Raw genomic sequence first — 18,132 nt, 5'->3', positions numbered from 1 at the left:
AGGAAAAGAAACATTCCATGGAGGCCAACTCAAGTACTGTGCTTAGACAACTTATATCATTTGATCTTCACATACATATGGAAAGCCTATTATAAGATGGGTAACCTCCCATAATATTTGTATTTGGTAAATTTACAATTTTATACAGTGAGTCACATTTATATTTTCTCACCTGAGAGACACCATGTTTCCTAGTTCTGCTGGTAAACTTCTGAGTTTATTGGATGACAGATCCAGGTAAACCAGATTATGAAGCTTGGCAATATCAGGTGGAATGCGACTAAGGTAATTGTCATTTAGGTGCAGCGCTGTCAAGTGTGTCAATGACCAAAGTGATGTACTTAAGCTCCGCACTCTACCTAAAAGGCAAAATATTGATTCATTAAACTCTAGGTCCAAGACAAAGACTGAGCTACAAGCACCAAAAAGTGGGAGAAAAGCCCGCAAATGCATACAGATACTCTGACCGTGACATTTTAATTTTGCATTAAATGCTTTTGACTGCTTCCAAACACAACTGGTCCTTCTTTAATTCCATGTAACTTTTGTCTGACAGCCATTCTTTCTCATGAATCTACCATGTATTAAAATAAGATGCAACAAAACGAGGAGACCCTAGAATTCAGAGTGATCACATGTCTCAAGGAGAAAGCATGGGGCTGACCTGAACTTTTGCAGTAGAATGGTCGTGAATTTTTTTTCTTTAAGTCATGGTACTAACAAAGCACTTCTCACATACTTCATGAAAATTAACAGTACAAGGCTTATCTATACCTAGGGCCTGAATTAGTCTACAAACTTTAAATAGACAAGAGTAATTGCTACAATTTAGAACCAATCTTAGATTAGCCACCAGGAAAATCATTTTACTCCCAAAGGGGATACCTTCCCTAGCTTTCTCATATTTCAATTATACATTAATAAATCTGGTTTAAGATTCTGCATTAAGTGCAACGCACTCCAGGAATGGTCACACATTAAGCTTTACCAATGAGTCAGCATCTGACAGCTATGGTAGAACACATACTGGAAAAAGTTGGAAGACTTGGTTCAGAGTCCTAATTTCTACCATTTGTTAGCCATATTAAGCCTAAGCAAATCACAGAGTTTCAACTTCTATAAAACATGATATTACCTTAACAATAAACTTATATGAACAGACTTTTAAAACTTTTTACCAAAGTAAAATGGTAAAAGATTTTGATTAAAAGAGCAGTGGAAGATACAGAGGGCAAAAAATTCTTAATAGGGAAGTGCTGTTTGTCATATGGCTATCAAGCAGTAGACTCGAATTTAGATCTTCTGTCCAGGGTTCTTTCTATCACAGGTTCCTTGACCTTGTTTATAATCAGGCTTCAAGTATTAACTAAGATTTTGCATTTTAATAGGAAATAAAGTTTTCAAGTGAAAAGAGGTTCTAGTAAATAAAACACTTAAGTTTTTACCTAGGGGTAACCAAGGGATTATCAATCAGAGACAACACTGGGACTCTGGCAATCTGGAAACATTTTAGGTTGCAAAACCAGAGGAGTGCTACCACTATCTAGTGGGTAGAGTCCAGGAATGCTGCTGAACATCGACGTGCACACGACCACTTCCAACCACAAAGAACTGTCTAGCCGGAAGTGTCAACAGTGCCAAGTTGAGAAATCCTGGGTTAACCTAGTAGGATTTGCTCATATTCATTATTTTAAAATTACCAATCACCTATCCACCCAGTTACCTTTTAGAGACTATACACATAATTCCTGCTATACTCTAATGTGGGTTTAACTCTTCCAATGAAAGCCTACTGGGGAAAAAAATTGCATTCTATATATAGTCTGTATTATATCGATTCATAAAAGAAAAACTGTACTTATACTTCAAGTTTTAATAAATTTTTAACTTTGTAATAATTTTAGATTTACAGAAAAGTTACCAAGACAATGCAGTTCCTATATACCCCTCAGCCAGTTTTCCCTACTACTAGCATATTATACTACCACTGTACATTTGTAAAAGGTTTCCCAGTGGCTCAGTAGTAAAGAACACGCCTGCCAATGTAGGAGACCGGGTTCAATCCCTGGGTGGAGAAGATCCCCTGAAGGAGGAAACGGCAACCCATTCCAGTATTCTTGCCTGGGAAATCCCTATCTGGGGAAAGCCTGGCAGGCTACAGTCCATGGGGTCACAAAGAGTCAAACACAACTTAGTGACTAAAGGGACAGAACCTGGGTCTCCTGCATTGCAGGCAGATTCTTTACCATCTGAGCCACCAGGGAAGCCCGTTAAGTGAAAGAATTAGTTATTCAGTCATGTCCACCTCTTTGTGACCCCATTGACTGTAGCCTGCCAGGCTCCTCTGTCCATGGAATTCTCCAGGCCAGAACACTGGAGTCAGTTCCCTTCTCCAGGAGATCTTCTTGACCCAGGGATCGAACCTGGGTTCCTGGATTGCAGTTAGATTGTTTACCATCTGAACCACCAGGGAAGCCCAAACAACAACATTTATCAAAACTAGGAAACTAAGATTGGTACTTTGTTGCTGCTGCTGCTGCTGCTGCTGCTGCTAAGTCGCTTCAGTCGTGTCCGACTCTGTGCGACCCCATAGACGACAGCCCATCAGGCTCCCCCATCCCTAGGATTCTCCAGGCAAGAACACTGGAGTGGGTTGCCATTTCCTTCTCCAAAGCATGAAAGTGAAAAGTGAAAGTGAAGTCACTCAGTCGTGTCCGACTCTTTGCCACCTCATGGACTGCAGTCTACCAGGCTCCTCCATCCATGGGATTTTCCAGGCAAGAGTACTGGAGTGGGCTGCCAGTGTCTTCTCCGAGATTGGTACTTTAGTATTAACTAATTTACAAACTTTAATTGAATTTCACCAGTTTTTACACCTTTTTGTTAGAAGATTTGATCCAAGATACCATTTTGCATTTAGTTGCCATGTCTCTTTAAGTCTTCTCTCATCTATGACAGTTTCTCATTCTTTCCTTGTTTTCAGGACCCTGACAATCTTGAAGATTAATAGTTAAGAACTCTGTGGAACGTCCTTCAGTTTGTCTGATGTTTTTCTCACTACTAGACTGGGGTTATGAGTTTTCAGAAATCAGATTCTATTTTAACAAATCCTAAACATGTAAAGTCATGTAACACAGTTATCATTTTATAGAATAAACAGATAGCTTCTAGGATTCCTACTCTGCCAACAATGGGATGATAAGATGATGGCAAAGATATCAACTTGCAAAAATGATTACTCTGCGATAGCTAAAACAAAATCTATTATATCAAAGAACAAGTTTTTACTTAGAAACTGCACTCCCAATGCCTTCAGTTCTAAATGCCACCTGTGGCCCATGGTATTAATCTCAAAAGAAAGAATGGGAACAAAGACATTTAGTCACAGATAAAACAGCAAGTTGAACACTAGTAAGTACCTCAGCATCTTGTATTTTTTCAATTAATTCCTCTAATTCAAAATGTATAGCAATGACAAAAATGTAATACTCAACTTTTGTTCATTATTGCGATCATATCCCAGATTAAATGCTTCAGATTTCACTCACCCGAGATTTCTAATTCTGCCCAGTGAGATTTTTTCCCATTGGCTACCTCCTCTGCTGACATGATGGTATAAATTCTGCGAGGATCTGGAGGATCATATTTTTCCTTTGGCATCCCTATTAGTCTGTGAGAAAAAAGAAAAAAGATGACCAATTATTATAGTCTTATACATAAAACAGAGGGAGAAAAATGGGATGGTAAGTTTTCTTTTGCTTCCCCCTTACCAGGCTACCCCTAAATTCTCACTAGAAGGAAAACACAAGCAAAGTATGCTAGGCTTCTGCAGGAATTTAGTAACAGAGGCCTCAAGGAAAATGCAAAGAACCAAGGACACTGGACTTCACAATAAAACATGGTTGTTGCTTCCCAAACATTCACTGCACCCCTTCCTCTTCATTTAGCTGCTGTGCTTTCCAAGAGAAGACTGATACTTTGAGAGTTTCCTCAATGGACTATGATTGGTCTAAGAAAACCAAGGTAATTCTATCCTCCTTGCCTCATGCTATTCAGATATTCCATGTCTAAGACAATAAGCACATGATATTCTCCCTGCCACAGAGATTAGTTCAGAAATATTTAATAATCACTAGGCTTAAGACTAATTTTACACTTATGGGAAGAGCAAGCTTCTTTCTCCTATTGGTCACACATGAAAAAGAAGATAACCTCAGCTACTCTTGGCAATCATTCAACAACAAGAAGGGAAGCCAGACACAGCAGTCAGAGGCTAGAAAATGGAGAAACAAAGCCGGAGTCCTCACCAAATCATGCCTGTAGCACTCTTCAGCACTGGGTTTTTTGAATATACAAGCCAGTCTATTTGCTTATTGTTTAAACTACGAGTTTGTGTTTTCTGTTACTTGTAATCAAAAGCATCTTAATTAAGATCATATATCTTGGTTTACATGGGCCAATCTTGGTTTATTATCTGTTATTCTTAGGTAACTATTAATATAATTCTCAAAAGCATCCAATTTGAATGATCAGTTACATGGCCACCCTAATTGAAAGTAGTATTATACAGTTTTCTTTATATAACTGAAAAAATAACTGAACAATCATCAGTGACAACTAGACATAAAACTCCTCAAGTGTGCAATGTATGAATCGGATGACAAATAGCCATAAAAGTAACCATTCAAGAGGCCTTAAACACCTGCATGCTGTTAGTTCAGTTCAGTCACTCGGTCGCGTCCGACTCTTTGCAACCCCATGAACCACAGCACACCAGGCCTCCCTGTCCATCAACAACTCCCGGAGCCCACCCAAACTCATGTCCATTGAGTTGATGATGCCATCTAGCTATCTCATCCTCTGTCGTCCCCTTCTCTTCCTGCCTTCAATCTTTCCCAGCATCAGGGTCTTTTCCAATGAGTCAGCTCTTCGCATGAGGTGGCCAAAGTATTGGAGCTTCAGCTTCAACGTCAGTCCTTCCAATGAACACCCAGGACTGATCTCCTTTAGGATGGACTGGTTGGATCTCCTTGCAGTCCAAGGGGCTCTCAACAGTCCTCTCCAACACCACAGTTCAAATGCATCTATCAGTATCTGCATACTATTTATAGTTGGTTCTTTGCTCACACTTTAACACACAAAGATACACACCAAAACCAAGTGTCTAAAACTGGGACTGTTTCCAAGTAGTTTAGAACCTCCATCTCAATGGAAGAGTTACTTTCAGATGGTCTGAAATTTGTTACATAGAGAGAACAAAGAAAAACAGGAAGAATTCTATTATGTATCAAGAAATCAAAGCTAGCTTATAAGAGTACAATCAAAATTTCCCATCCCATAATTTGCCCTAGTATTTCTGAAGGAAAAACAGTCCTTTCTTCCCATTTACTAAAAGGAGCAAAGAGGAAGTTTTCCAGATTTTTTTCATCTGTTAACAGTAATTATCTTCCAAACCTGGTTAAGCTCTTCAGCTCTAATCTTATCACATAACTGTGTGATACTTAAACATGTCTTATTTTCCATAAATGTCCCAGATCTTCATACAGCACAAAAAATATGATCATTTTTCACAGGAGAAAAACTTGATTTTTACCCTATGTGGCCTATGTAAAATATTTATGAATATCACATTTTTAGGTAATAAAGTTTTTAGAATTTCTACTATGCACCATAAGGCACATGCATCTCTGTGGGTACTCCTACATACTAATGTAAGATTCTACAAAAACACAAGATTAATAAGCAAAACCAAATCAAATGGATTCAGGTCCAAAGACATGCTACAAATTCATCATCAACAATAACAATGGGTAAAACTAAGACTATGAAAATTTCAAATTATCTTCCATTAATTTTAAATCATTTTCATAAAACATAGTGCAAAAAATGGTATACATGCACCTACAGCAGGGGAGGAAAAGCGACGTAATCATAAAGAACAGACAGGTGGATACTATGGGGAAAAGAGGAGAGTGGGAGAAATTAGGAGATTAGAACTGACATATATATACTACCATGCCTAAAATAGATAGCTGGTAGGAACCTGCTATATATACAGCACAGGGAGCTCAGCTCAGCGCTCTGTGATGACCTAGAGGGGTGGGATGGGGGTAATGGAATGGAGGTTCAAGAGAGAGGGGATATATGTATATAGTTGATTCACTTTGTTGTATAGCAGAAACTAACACAACACTGTAAAGCAATTATACTCCAATTTAAAAAAAAAAGCAGTGTATAGGTCAACTTAATTTGGCAGTTTTAATCATGGCTACCACTGGACAGTGTGTTACTTAAGGGGATAATGAGTATGGAGGCATATCCTCTTTGTCTCTATACAGTTCCTATCACGTGTGTGTGCTCAGTTGATCTGACTCTTTGCAATCCATGGACTGTAGCCCGCCAGCCTCCTCTCTCCATGGGATTTCCCAGGCAAGAATACTGGAGTGGGTTGCAATTTTCCTACTCCAGGGGATCTTCTTGACCTAGGGATCAAACCCGCATCTCCAGCATTGGCAGACAGATTCTTTACCACAGAGGCACCTGCAAAGCACTTCTATCACACAGTGGGCACCTAATAAGTATTTGTGGAATGATCATGTGCTTTATAATCCTAAAAACTACCAGCTTTCTCTCACCTATTTCAATCAACAGTCAATGCTCTTCTAAAAATTAACCTCATGAAATGGTTATTAATCAATTTCCCTAAATAATTTAAAAATCTAGAGAGGAGATTAATAGTCACCATCTCTTCTGGCCCACAAATGCTAATCTCTGAAATTGCTACCATATAAGAACTATATTTCTTTTTAAAAATTTTTTATAAGTCTCCATCTTTGTAAGTCTACTAAAATTTACAAAATCTGTTTATCATATCCATAAAATGCTTACCAATGTCTGTAATATGTAAAAACCAAAGTACAATTAATACTGTTATATTATGCGTCAAAGGTCTCTTTTGGATTTGATTAGGAAGTCAATAAAAATACAAGTCATTTAATCCTTCAAAATGAAACTAAATTTGGATAGTCTGGCTGAAGTTAAAACACTTATTTGCATTAACTAATTTAGTAGAGTCTATAGTTTTGGTGATCACTACTGTCCTAAGCATCAGGTTTTCAAACATGCTCCTTAAAAACTTAGTTCAAATTTAGGAAATTGGCATTACTGAATCCTCCTATTATTCAGCTTTATCTCCCCGCTCAGTTTCTCAGCATCAATCTGCCATTTTGGAGACATATCACAAAAATCTATTTCAAAATAACAATGTATAAAATAATGATTCAAATATAACTTAAGACACCGATAATGTGCTTTCTCAACAGTCTAAGATACAGGTCAGTCCAAGGCTTAAATACTGGATGGACACACTTCATCCAAAGAAGAGAAATGATTTATTTTGTAAAGTCTAACAGCTAATTCCTTTCTCTAACTTTATTAAATTGATGAAAAGGCAGGTTTTTCAACTGGTTTTTCCAAGAATTTCTAATTTCTGCAATATCTTACATCAGTTCCCAAAGGATCATCCCATTGCATCAACCTAATTTACACCGGGGAGGGGCTCCTGATTATGTAACAAAGTAAACTAAAAGCCCCTTCACAATACAGCCTTTTTAACTTGCACTCTTTAATCCCATTTCAATACTATGAAAAATACTCCACACAGCTCCCCAAATACTGACTATGTAAGTTTCTTTGAACCTGCCATCCTCTCTCCTCCATTCCTTGAATCTTAGTGTATCACCAAAGCAGGCTTCTCAGAATCTAGTGCAAAATTTCTGAGAGCAACTGTCAGTCCTGAACAAAGAACCTGATTACTTCTTAGTTCCTACATGCACTATCCTGAGAGAAAATCAACACTGAAAGATAATTAATTACTACATACAGTGAAGATTTTCATTAGTTTATTTCTCAGAGTCTTCTGTAAAATCATGTAAAAACTTCAAGTAAACTTGTAAAATACTAACTTCATGGGAAATGTATTTCAGTCCTTTTCTGGCTGAAAGTAACACTGTATGTAACACTAGGGCTACTTTGCCCTAAAATATTTACATTTCCAAAACTGTAAATAAAATACAAGATTCCTATATAACATGCTGTTCAATGAAAAGGCTGTTGCAAAATATACATGAATTACCACCAAATACACTATTGCCAAGGAACCCCAAGTCTCAGGTTTTGTATCTTGGGCTAGGAAAATAATGCAACATGACTCCTCCCTGCCCCATTCTCCTCCTCTCCAAATAATAATCTGAGCCAAATCACAGCAAAGTATTAAAGGCCAGAACTAAACTTCTGATAATTTTGGTTATCTGGAGAAGCTTATTAAAAACAAAAAAATAGCAGGCTCTATAGTGCATATAAAGATATAAGTCATTATGGTGTTAAACCACAGATTCCCTCACACCACCTTCTCTAAATTTAAGGCCATTTTATCTCAGTCTATAGTTCAGCATCATTTCAGAAATTAATCCTACTTCATTTAGAGTTCAGAATAAGAAAGAATGCTCCAACCACCAAAGAGTGCCTCATAGTGAACCAGACTTCTAACTCAATGAATCCAACCCTAAAGTATAGACCAGTAGATAGGCACTTTGCAGCCACAGACATATTAAGTCATCATCTCAACAGCAGTTTGCAAAGCAATCTTAGAGATGTAGAGTTCTCCAAGTTAAAAGAAGACAAAATTAAGCCTACGCCTCTTACATTTTAGACCAAGATGTCAGTGACTTATTATATTTTACATATTCTCAGATAAATCTGTCTTCTGTCAGCATTTATTTCCAAAGGTTATGGAACACATTATTTGTTACTTATTGAATACCTACCTTGACTAACATCTGTCCTTGCCATCTGGTCTTAATCATTAAGATCACTTTCCTTTCTAAGAAGATATGTCTAAGTTTACCATTTTTAATAAAGAAAAATAACCACTGCATTGCAGCATTGGAAATTTCTATTTCCTCATCAATATCTATTTTTAACTATATATAAGTATTAATCATTACAACTGTCATACAAAATTTATACCTTGCCTGTGAGCTCAGGAGCTCACAGCTGATACTTAAAAAACAGCTCCCAGCAAATCACACTGCATAAAGTAGAATCATACTGATAAAAATAAAGATTGATGGCAATCATAAGAGCTTAGAAGACACCTTGAGATAAATATCAATTTCATCCACATTCCTACTCCTCTTCTATACCAAGGGCCTCCAGGTGACATCTGTCTTCAATGACATAGTCAACTCAAGTCTGTAGATGACAATAATGAAATATTCAAAAAGAGCCATTCAAAATCTTCATATCTCCCAATCTGTCACCACTCTAAACAAAAACAAAACAAAATTCAAGTTTCACAATGGTAAAGCCCCCCATCATTAAGGAAAAAATTACCTTCAGACTTCTGGAATTTCCTGTTTCGGACCAGTTTAACATTTATTCAACAAACATTTACTGCAGGCCTGCTATCATCACGTACTGTATCAAGCACTAGGATTTCACCAGTGAACAAGACGAAGGGCATCCTTGCTCTTGTGTAGCTTACACCATTTTCATGGTATTACGTGAAAAATCAAGTTATAAAATATTCTAATTTCAAATAATTTCACAAAGAAGTTTTCATTTCTTCTTGTTAGTACTTTTTCCCCCCTCATCAGGTAATTGCATTTCTCCCTATTGCCACTACGCTGAAACATACAGCTAAAGGGAGAATAAAAGATCTTTATCACAGAAGATGAGAGTAATGAATAATAGATAACCTGTAGAGTGGACAAGGATAGAATTAAAGAGTAGCATACCCAGGACAAGAATGGCAAGTTTTAAATGGCTTAAAATTGGGGAATAAGATCGAAGATAAACGGATAATACACATCAGTACATTTAACTTAAGGTGATGATAGCAAATGGTTTCCTAATCCAATGATCATATTTTTTCTATGACCCTTACTGACAAACTGAATAATGAGGTAACAGTAGTACCAAGGATTTTTCTGGTCTTTAAAAATACTAGTACTCAACATGTTTTATTTCTAGTCAGTTTATCCTTATGGATCTCCTTCATAACCAGTTATCTACCCCCCAAAATGCATCAGTATATGTAACGATAAAGCTCCTGGATGAAAATGAGATAGCTGTAATGACTGCTATACTTCTTTTTTAAACGGTAATCCAAAGAAAACTTTAGGGTTCCAGAAAGATAATTTATTACTCTGTAAAAGGTAAGTGTTAGGGTTAGTCTGCTAAAGTACTATCACAAGGTGGGGGAAAAGCAGAAAGAATAAAAATATAACTCCTTTTCTACATAGCTAGAAATTTTCTCCCACATGTGGCATACCAGAAAACAGTGGCAGCAACATAAAATATAATTTCTAAGAGGAAAAATAAAGACCTGGAATTACAAATCTACAAAGCACTTTAAAATTCCAAAATAATGCTGTTATTAGACAAGTTTCATTTTATTTCACTAGTAATCAATTCAGACAACCAAAGCTTATGACTCTTGCCCTGTCATTACAAATTAGGTCTTGGTCTCCATCAAACAATCAATGTCTTTAATGCTTCTTGTATTTAATGCCTCCCATTCAATCTAAAGATGCGGAATACAATTAACTATCTCAGAAAATGGGAGGTAATCAGACTAGATCAAAAATTTCAACACCAATTTTCCCAGGACTATGACTTCTTCTCCAAAACCCTATCTTTCCCCCGCTTTTTTTTCTTCATGTAGCCTGCGTTTTCTACTTCCTTTAGTATATACATTCTCATCTTTTTCAGTGATGTCAAATTCCTATCCATTCTTTATGGCTTAAGTCATCTTTTCTCTTTTCTTCAGAATATTTCCCCATCTAAAAATCACTATGTTGATTCTAAAATTTATGTGGAAGGGCCTAGAAGAGCAAAAACACTTTTGAAAAAGCAATATAAATTTGGGTGCACCCACTAAACTGATATCAAGCCTTACGAGAGAGCAATGATAATCCAGACCATTTGGTACTAAGGGAAAGATAGACATATAGTTCAAAGAAACAGAACTGAGAAACCAGAAATAGACCCACGCACATAGAGTCAATAGATTTTCCATTAGGGTACAAAGGTAATTCAACAGAGAAAGGATAGTGGTAGTGGAACAACTGGATATCCATATGCAAAAATAAAGAAGCATCAATCCACACCTTGCACCATACACAAAATTAACTTACAAGGATCGTAAGTTTAAGTGTAAAAGCAAAATCTATAACACTTACAAAAGAAAACGTAAGAGAAAAATCTTTGTAACCCTGAATTGAGCAAATATTTCTTATATAAAACACAAAAGCATGACCCATAAAAGAAAAATACTGATAGACTAGATTTCTTGAAAATTTAAAACATGTGCTCTTTGAAAGATAACTAAAAAGATACGCCCAGTGATTGAGAATTTTTGCAAAATACTTGTTTGAAAAAGTACTCCTGAATATATAAAGGATTCTCAAAACAAAATCGTAAGAAACTCCAATTTTTAAAAAGTGGCAAAAGATTTTAACAGATACTTCACCAAAGAAGATATACAGATATAAAATAAATACATGAAAAGATGCTCAACATTAGGCATTAGGGAAATGCAACCTAAAACTGCAATGAGATATCGCTACATGCCTATTAGAACAATTACACTGAAAATTTAATAGTTAGGACTGACAAGGAAGCCACACACACCCCCACACATACATACATACCCCACATCCTTGTGCGTATGCTTCTAAATATATACGTATTAGTATATAAATACATACACATACTTTCACCCTCATATTTTACTGATGGGAAAACACAATGGTAATGTCACTTCAGAACACAGTTTAGTAGTTTCGCATAAAGGTAAACATACATTTACAGAACCCAGCAATCTCATCTCTAGGCATGTGCCCAAGTAAAATTAAAACTTACGTTCAGAAAAAACCTGCATATAAATGTTTTCAACAAAAGTTTATTTATAATTACCCAAAACTGGAAACAATACAAATGCCCTTCAAATGATGAATAAAACTGTGGTAATACTACTCAGCAATAAAAGTGATTGAATTACTAACAGACACAACATGGATGAATGTCAAATGCATTACGCTAAAGATGCCAAACTTACAATGCAACGTTCAATAAATTTCAACATAAAAGAGGCCACATATGACAAACCCACAACAAATATCATACTCAATGGTAAAAACCTAAAAACTTTTCCTCAAAGATCAGGAAAAGACGAGGATGCCCACACTCTTGTCACTTTCATTCAACGTGGTACTGGAAGTCCTAGCCAGTACAATTACATAAGAAAAATAAATAAAATCAGTTCAGTTCAGTTCAGTCGCTCAGTCGTGTCCGACTCTTTGGGACCCCATGAATCGCAGCACACCAGGCCTCCCTGTCCATCACCAACTCCCGGAGTTTACCCAAAACCATGTCCATCGAGTTGGTGATGCCATCCAACCATCTCATGCTCTGTCGTCCCCTTCTCCTCCTGCCCTCAGTCTTTCCCAGCATCAGGGTCTTTTCCAAGGAGTCAACTCTTCGCATGAGGTGGCCAAAGTTTCAGCTTCAACATCAGTCCTTCCAATGAACACCCAGGACTGATCTCCCTTGGGATGGACTGGTTGGATCTTCTTGCAGTCCAAGGGACTCTCAAGAGTCAGAAAGGAAGTAAAACTGTTTGCAGATAACATGATATGACACATTAAAAACTCAAACGGATGTTAAATGAACCAGTACAGGGATAGGATACAAAACCAATACATAAAAATCTGTTGTATTTCTATACACTAATAAAAAGCTAGCAGAGAAATTAGGGGAAAACCCCATTAATATTTGCATCAAGAAGAATAAAATACTTAGGAATACTTTCACCATGGTAAAAAAAGACATCACTTCATGGGAAATAGATGGGGAAACAGTGGAAACAGTGTCAGACTTTATTTTTTTGGGCTCCAAAATCACTGCAGATGGTGATTGCAGCCATGAAATTAAAAGATGCTTACTCCTTGGAAGGAAGGTTATGGCCAACCTAGATAGCATATTTAAAAGCAGAGACATTACTTTGCCAACAAAAGTCCGTCTGACTCAAGGCTATGGTTTTTCCAGTGGTCATGTATGGATGTGAGAGTTGGACAGTGAAGAAAGCTGAGTGCCGCAGAATTGATGCTTTTGAACTGTGGTGTTGGAGAAGACTCTTGAGAGTCCCTTGGACTGCAAGGAGATCCAATCAATCCATCCTGAAAGAGATCAATCCTGGGTGTTCACTGGAAGGACTGATGTTGAAGCTGAAACTCCAATACTATGGCCACCTCATGCGAAGAGTTAACTCATCGGAAAAGACCCTAATGCTGGGTAGGATTGGGGGCAGGAGGAGAAGGGGATGACAGAGGATGAGATGGTTGGATGGCATCACCGACTCGAAGGACATGGGTTTGGGTAGACTCCGGGAGTTGGTGATGGACAGAGAGGCCTGGCATGCTGCAGTTCATGGGGTCGCAAAGAGTCGGACATGACTGAGCGACTGAACTGAAATTTAAAACTGTGAGACACTGATGAAGGAAATTAGAGAAGACATAAAGAGATGAAGAAATACTCTATGCTTACGGATTGGAAGAATACTGTTAAAATGTCCATACTATCCAAAGCAATCTGCACATTCAATGTAAACCCTATCAAAATTCCAGTGACATTTTTGACAGAAATAGAACAAACAATCCTTAAATGTACATGAAACCACAAAAGACCAGAGAAGCCAAAAAAATTTAGAGAGAACAAAGCTGGAGGCATGATGCTTCCTGATTTTATACTATATTACAAAGCTGGTAGTGGTGGTGGTGGTGGTTTAGTTGCTCAGTTGTGTCCAACTCTTTGCGATCCCATGGACTGTAGTCCACCAGGCTCCTCTGTCCATGGGATTCTCCAGACAAGAATACTGGAGTGGGTTGCCATTTCCTTCTCCATATTACAAAGCTACAGTAGTCAAAATGGCAGGATTGTGGCATAAAAACAGAGATCAGTGGGACACAACAAAGAGCCCAGAAATAAACCCACAAACATATCATCAATTAATTTAAAACAAAGGAGCCAAGAATATACAATGGGAAAGGATAGTCTCTTCAATAAACAGTGGTGCAAAAATTGAAGAGCCACATGCAAAAAAAGAAAAGAAACTGAACTGAATCCTTATCTTATGCCATACATAGAAGTCAACTCAAAATTAAAGAATTAATGTAGACTTGAAACCATAAAACTAGAATACACAAGGGGTAATAAACTCCTTAACATCGGTCTCAGTAATGACTTTTTGAATTTGACCCAAAAGCAAAGGCTACAAAAGCAAAAATAAACATACTGTACTACATCAAACTAAAATACTTATGCTCACTAAATAAAACCATCAACAAAATGAAAAGACAACTTACAGAATGGGAGAAAGTATTTGCAAACCATATATCTAATAAGGGGTTCATACCCAAAATATGTAAAGAACTCACCACTTAACGGCAAAAAAAGTCCAATTAAAAAATGGGAAGCCCTCCCTCTCAAAATGAACAAAGTATCTGAATAGATATTTTTCCAAAGAAAATATACAGATGACCAACAGGTACACTGATTTGCATTTCCCTGATGATTAAGGACTCAACACCACTAATCATCAGGGAAATGCAAATCAAAACTACAACGGAATATCAACTCACATCTGTTAAAATGGCTGTTATTAAAAAGACCAGATAAATGGTGAGAAAGTGGAGGAAAAGGATGAACCTGTGTGTACTGTTAGTGAGAATGTAAACTGGTGCAGCTGCTATTCAAAACAGTAAGGAGGCTCCTCAAAAACTTAAAAAACATAACTACCGTATGAACTAGCAACTCCACTTCTGGCTATTTATCCCAAGAAAACAACATCACTATCTAGAAATGACATCTGCACCCCAAGGTTCACTTCAGCATTATTTACAACAGCCAAGACATAGCATAAACAACCTATATGCCCATCAACAGACAAATGAATAAAGAATATGTGATATAAACACACAATGAAATATTATTCAGCCATAAAAAATAAGGATAGCCTGTCATTTGCAAACAGATCTGAAGACATTATGCTAAACGAAGTAAGTCAGAGAAAGAAAAACATTGTATGATCGCACTCATACATGGAAGCCAAAACAAACAAAACAAACAAGACAAACAAATACAGGCATAAGATACAGAGAACAGATTGGTGGCTGTCAGAGGTGGTGATGCGGGGGGTGGGGGAATAGGTGAAATGAGTGAGGGGAATCAAAAGGTAGAAACTTCCAGTTAAAAAACAAGGAAGTCCTGGGGATATAATGTATAACATGGTAACTACAGTTAACAATACTGTATGGTATATTTGAATGTTGCTAAGAGAGATCTTAAAAGTTATCATATACACACAAAACAATGTGTGTGGAGGTGATGGATATTAACTAGACCTTTCTCACTGCAATTATTTCACAGTATATATATCTATATATATCAAATCATTATGTTGTATACCCAAAACTTACAATATTATGTGTCAATTACATCTCAATTTTTTAAAAGCTATGTAGTATACAAATCAATTTATATGATATTCCAGAATAACTGAACCTATGGGAACAGAAAACTGGTAAATGGTTGCCAAGGGTTAAGGGTGGAGGGACAGATGGACTATAATGAGGATAAGGGAATTTTTTCGTGTGATTATGTGAACTAGACATACTGGTTAATCTGTAATTACTCATAATATCATCATCAGAAATACACTCAGGAAACAAAACAATTTAAGCCTTCTTGTCTCTTGGTAAAGGCAAAACAATCTGGGGAAAACTGCTTTCCCATTCAAAACGCCACTTAAGTGGGTATAAACCAAAAATAAACAGAATATATGATTCCCTATCTCTAGCTTCACCTCAAGGCATTTATAAATATGTTATCCTAAAAATAGTATAAATGGACTTCAGCAAGTCAAATCAGGAAAGTTAAGTCCACAGCATTTTGTGAACTCTTAGTGACAATGTCAAAGAGTTATAATAAGTCAACTTCATTATTAAGTAATAAATGCTATCAGAGCTTATGTGACCTAGGCCATTTAAAAAGGAAATCCCTCCCCCGCCACTCCCCCACCAAATCTTCTAACACATGTGCGCACACACAGTACAGGGGGATTATAAGCAGTTCAGGGTTGCTAAAAATATCACTGTAGGAATGGCGAGATGGTGCTATACAGGTGGGCGGAGGAAAAATCACAGAAAGTTCAAAAATCTGTTTATGCTTTTCTATAGATCATTTTCCTAACATGAAAAACTGCCAGCCATGAGAGACTCTAATAATAAATATGACACTATCAATCCCTCCTTCATGCATTTCGTTTTACTTTCTTCTGCTCAACAGCATTTCTTCTAGTCACACTTCCAAGAGGACCTATATCCTCTACTGATTCAGCTGTCATAGTCTTAAACTATAAACTTGCTTTAGAAAAATAAAATGAATAATAAAATGCATAAATTATCTGAAAAATTTATAAAGTCCTTAAAAACCCTTTATAGTAGTAGTCACTCAGTCATGTCAGACTCTTTGCAACCCCATGGACTGTAACCCTCCAGGCTCCTCTGTCCATGGGATTCTCCAGCCAGGATTACTGGAGAGAGCTGCTATTCCCTTCTCCAGGGCATCTTCCCAACCCACGGATCAAAGCTGTGTCTCCTGCATCACAGGTGGATTCTTCACCGTCTGAACCACCAGGGAAGCCATGTAACAAAAAAAGTTATAGCCCAAAGGTCAAGCAACACAGAATTTAATATATCTTGAGAAGAATCCAACAGTTAATAATATAAAATTCTAGCCAGCATCTACTTTTGTGTAAGTATAAAATTACCATACAGAAAACTTCTATTTAAAGTATCTTCTACAAAAGGAAGAAATTATATAGAAATGGACTATGTTAGAGATCTAATTAAGTGCCCTCCTTTTACAAATTAGAGACTGAGACTCAATTTTAATAAGTAACCTGTCCAAGACACATCTCAATGGCAGAACAAGGACTGATTCCTCAACCTGACTTCTATTCTGGGCTCTTGTTTACCACATCTGTGTTCTCTCATTTTATGACTTAATCATATTATTTATTCACTACATTTTTACTTTAAATTTGGAAAATTAACAAGTAATGAAATGTCATCTACCCAATACCTATCTGCTGCTGCTGCTGCTGCTGCTAAGTCGCTTCAGTCGTGTCCGACTCTGTGAGACCCCATAGACGACAGCTCACCAGGCTCCGCCGTCCCTAGGATTCTCCAGGCAAGAATACTGGAGTGGGTTGCCATTTCCTTCTCCAGTGCATGAAAGGGAAAAGTGAAAGTGAAGTCGCTCAGTCGTGTCCGACTCCTAGCGACCCCATGGACTGTAGCCCACTAGGCTCCTCTGTCCATGAGATTTTCCAAGCAAAGAGGACTGGAGTGGGGTGCCATTGCCTTCTCCGCAACACCTATCTAGTTTTTCTCAAAAATGAGCATAAAAAGAACAGGATGCAGTTCATAACATTAGAACACTTGCTTAACTTCATTAAGAACTTTACACAGGAAAAAGTTCACTTTACACAGAATTTAGTTTGGCCAATAAAAAACCTTACATAAAAGTCAAAAACTTCAAAACCTCTTTAATCTATATCACAGCAACTTCATATGTTACAAAATAGTTTTCTATAATCTTGATATTTTCTTCAGATAGCCAGTTTTCCTTTTTTTAGCTGCCTTGTTAAGAACTTCCAAAGACTTCAGTCTCCCTAGAGTTTGTTGTTCTTATAACTCAAGGAGAGTTATCTCTGAATGTACTTTAGAGACTTACTGCCAAAGATGTTCCTTATTTACCTCTTGTCTGTAGTAACAATGCTCATTCTGTAAAACTTGTCTGATAGTCTACATCCTTGTATGACTCATATGAAATATAAAATATTCTTATTCCTTCCCATCATAAAGTGAAAGTGAAGTCGCTCAGTTGTGTCAGACTCTTTGCGACCCCACAGACTCTAGCCTACCAGGCTCCTCTATCCATGGGATTCTCCAGGCAAGAATACCAGAGTGGGTTGCCATTTCCTTCTGCAGGGGATCTTCCCGACGC

At 37.2% G+C, this 18,132-nt stretch overlaps 1 protein-coding gene across 22 annotated transcripts in view; it reads right to left on the bottom strand.

The window, feature by feature from the left end:
- Positions 1-18,132, bottom strand: part of CNOT6L (CCR4-NOT transcription complex subunit 6 like) — a 174,274-nt gene that overhangs the window by 123,538 nt on the left and 32,604 nt on the right. For all 22 annotated transcript variants that reach the window (XR_014080616.1, XR_014080615.1, XR_014080618.1 and 19 more), the window contains 2 exons: positions 3,549-3,670; positions 173-359 (listed from right to left, as the gene is read on the bottom strand). Coding sequence is in view for 16 of the 22 variants with exons in the window: in XM_081584363.1 (XP_081440489.1) it covers positions 173-359; positions 3,549-3,670 (309 nt within the window). In the remaining 6 variants the exon portion in view is untranslated. The remainder of the gene's footprint in view (positions 1-172; positions 360-3,548; positions 3,671-18,132) is intronic.

The sequence above is a fragment of the Giraffa tippelskirchi genome, chromosome 1, assembly GCF_054371585.1.
Source record: "Giraffa tippelskirchi isolate mGirTip1 chromosome 1, T2T-mGirTip1v1.2.pri, whole genome shotgun sequence".
In the NCBI taxonomy this organism is placed as follows: domain Eukaryota; kingdom Metazoa; phylum Chordata; class Mammalia; order Artiodactyla; family Giraffidae; genus Giraffa; species Giraffa tippelskirchi.
The sequence above is the reverse complement of the archived record's forward strand: the minus strand, read 5'-3'. Positions and strand labels throughout refer to the sequence as shown.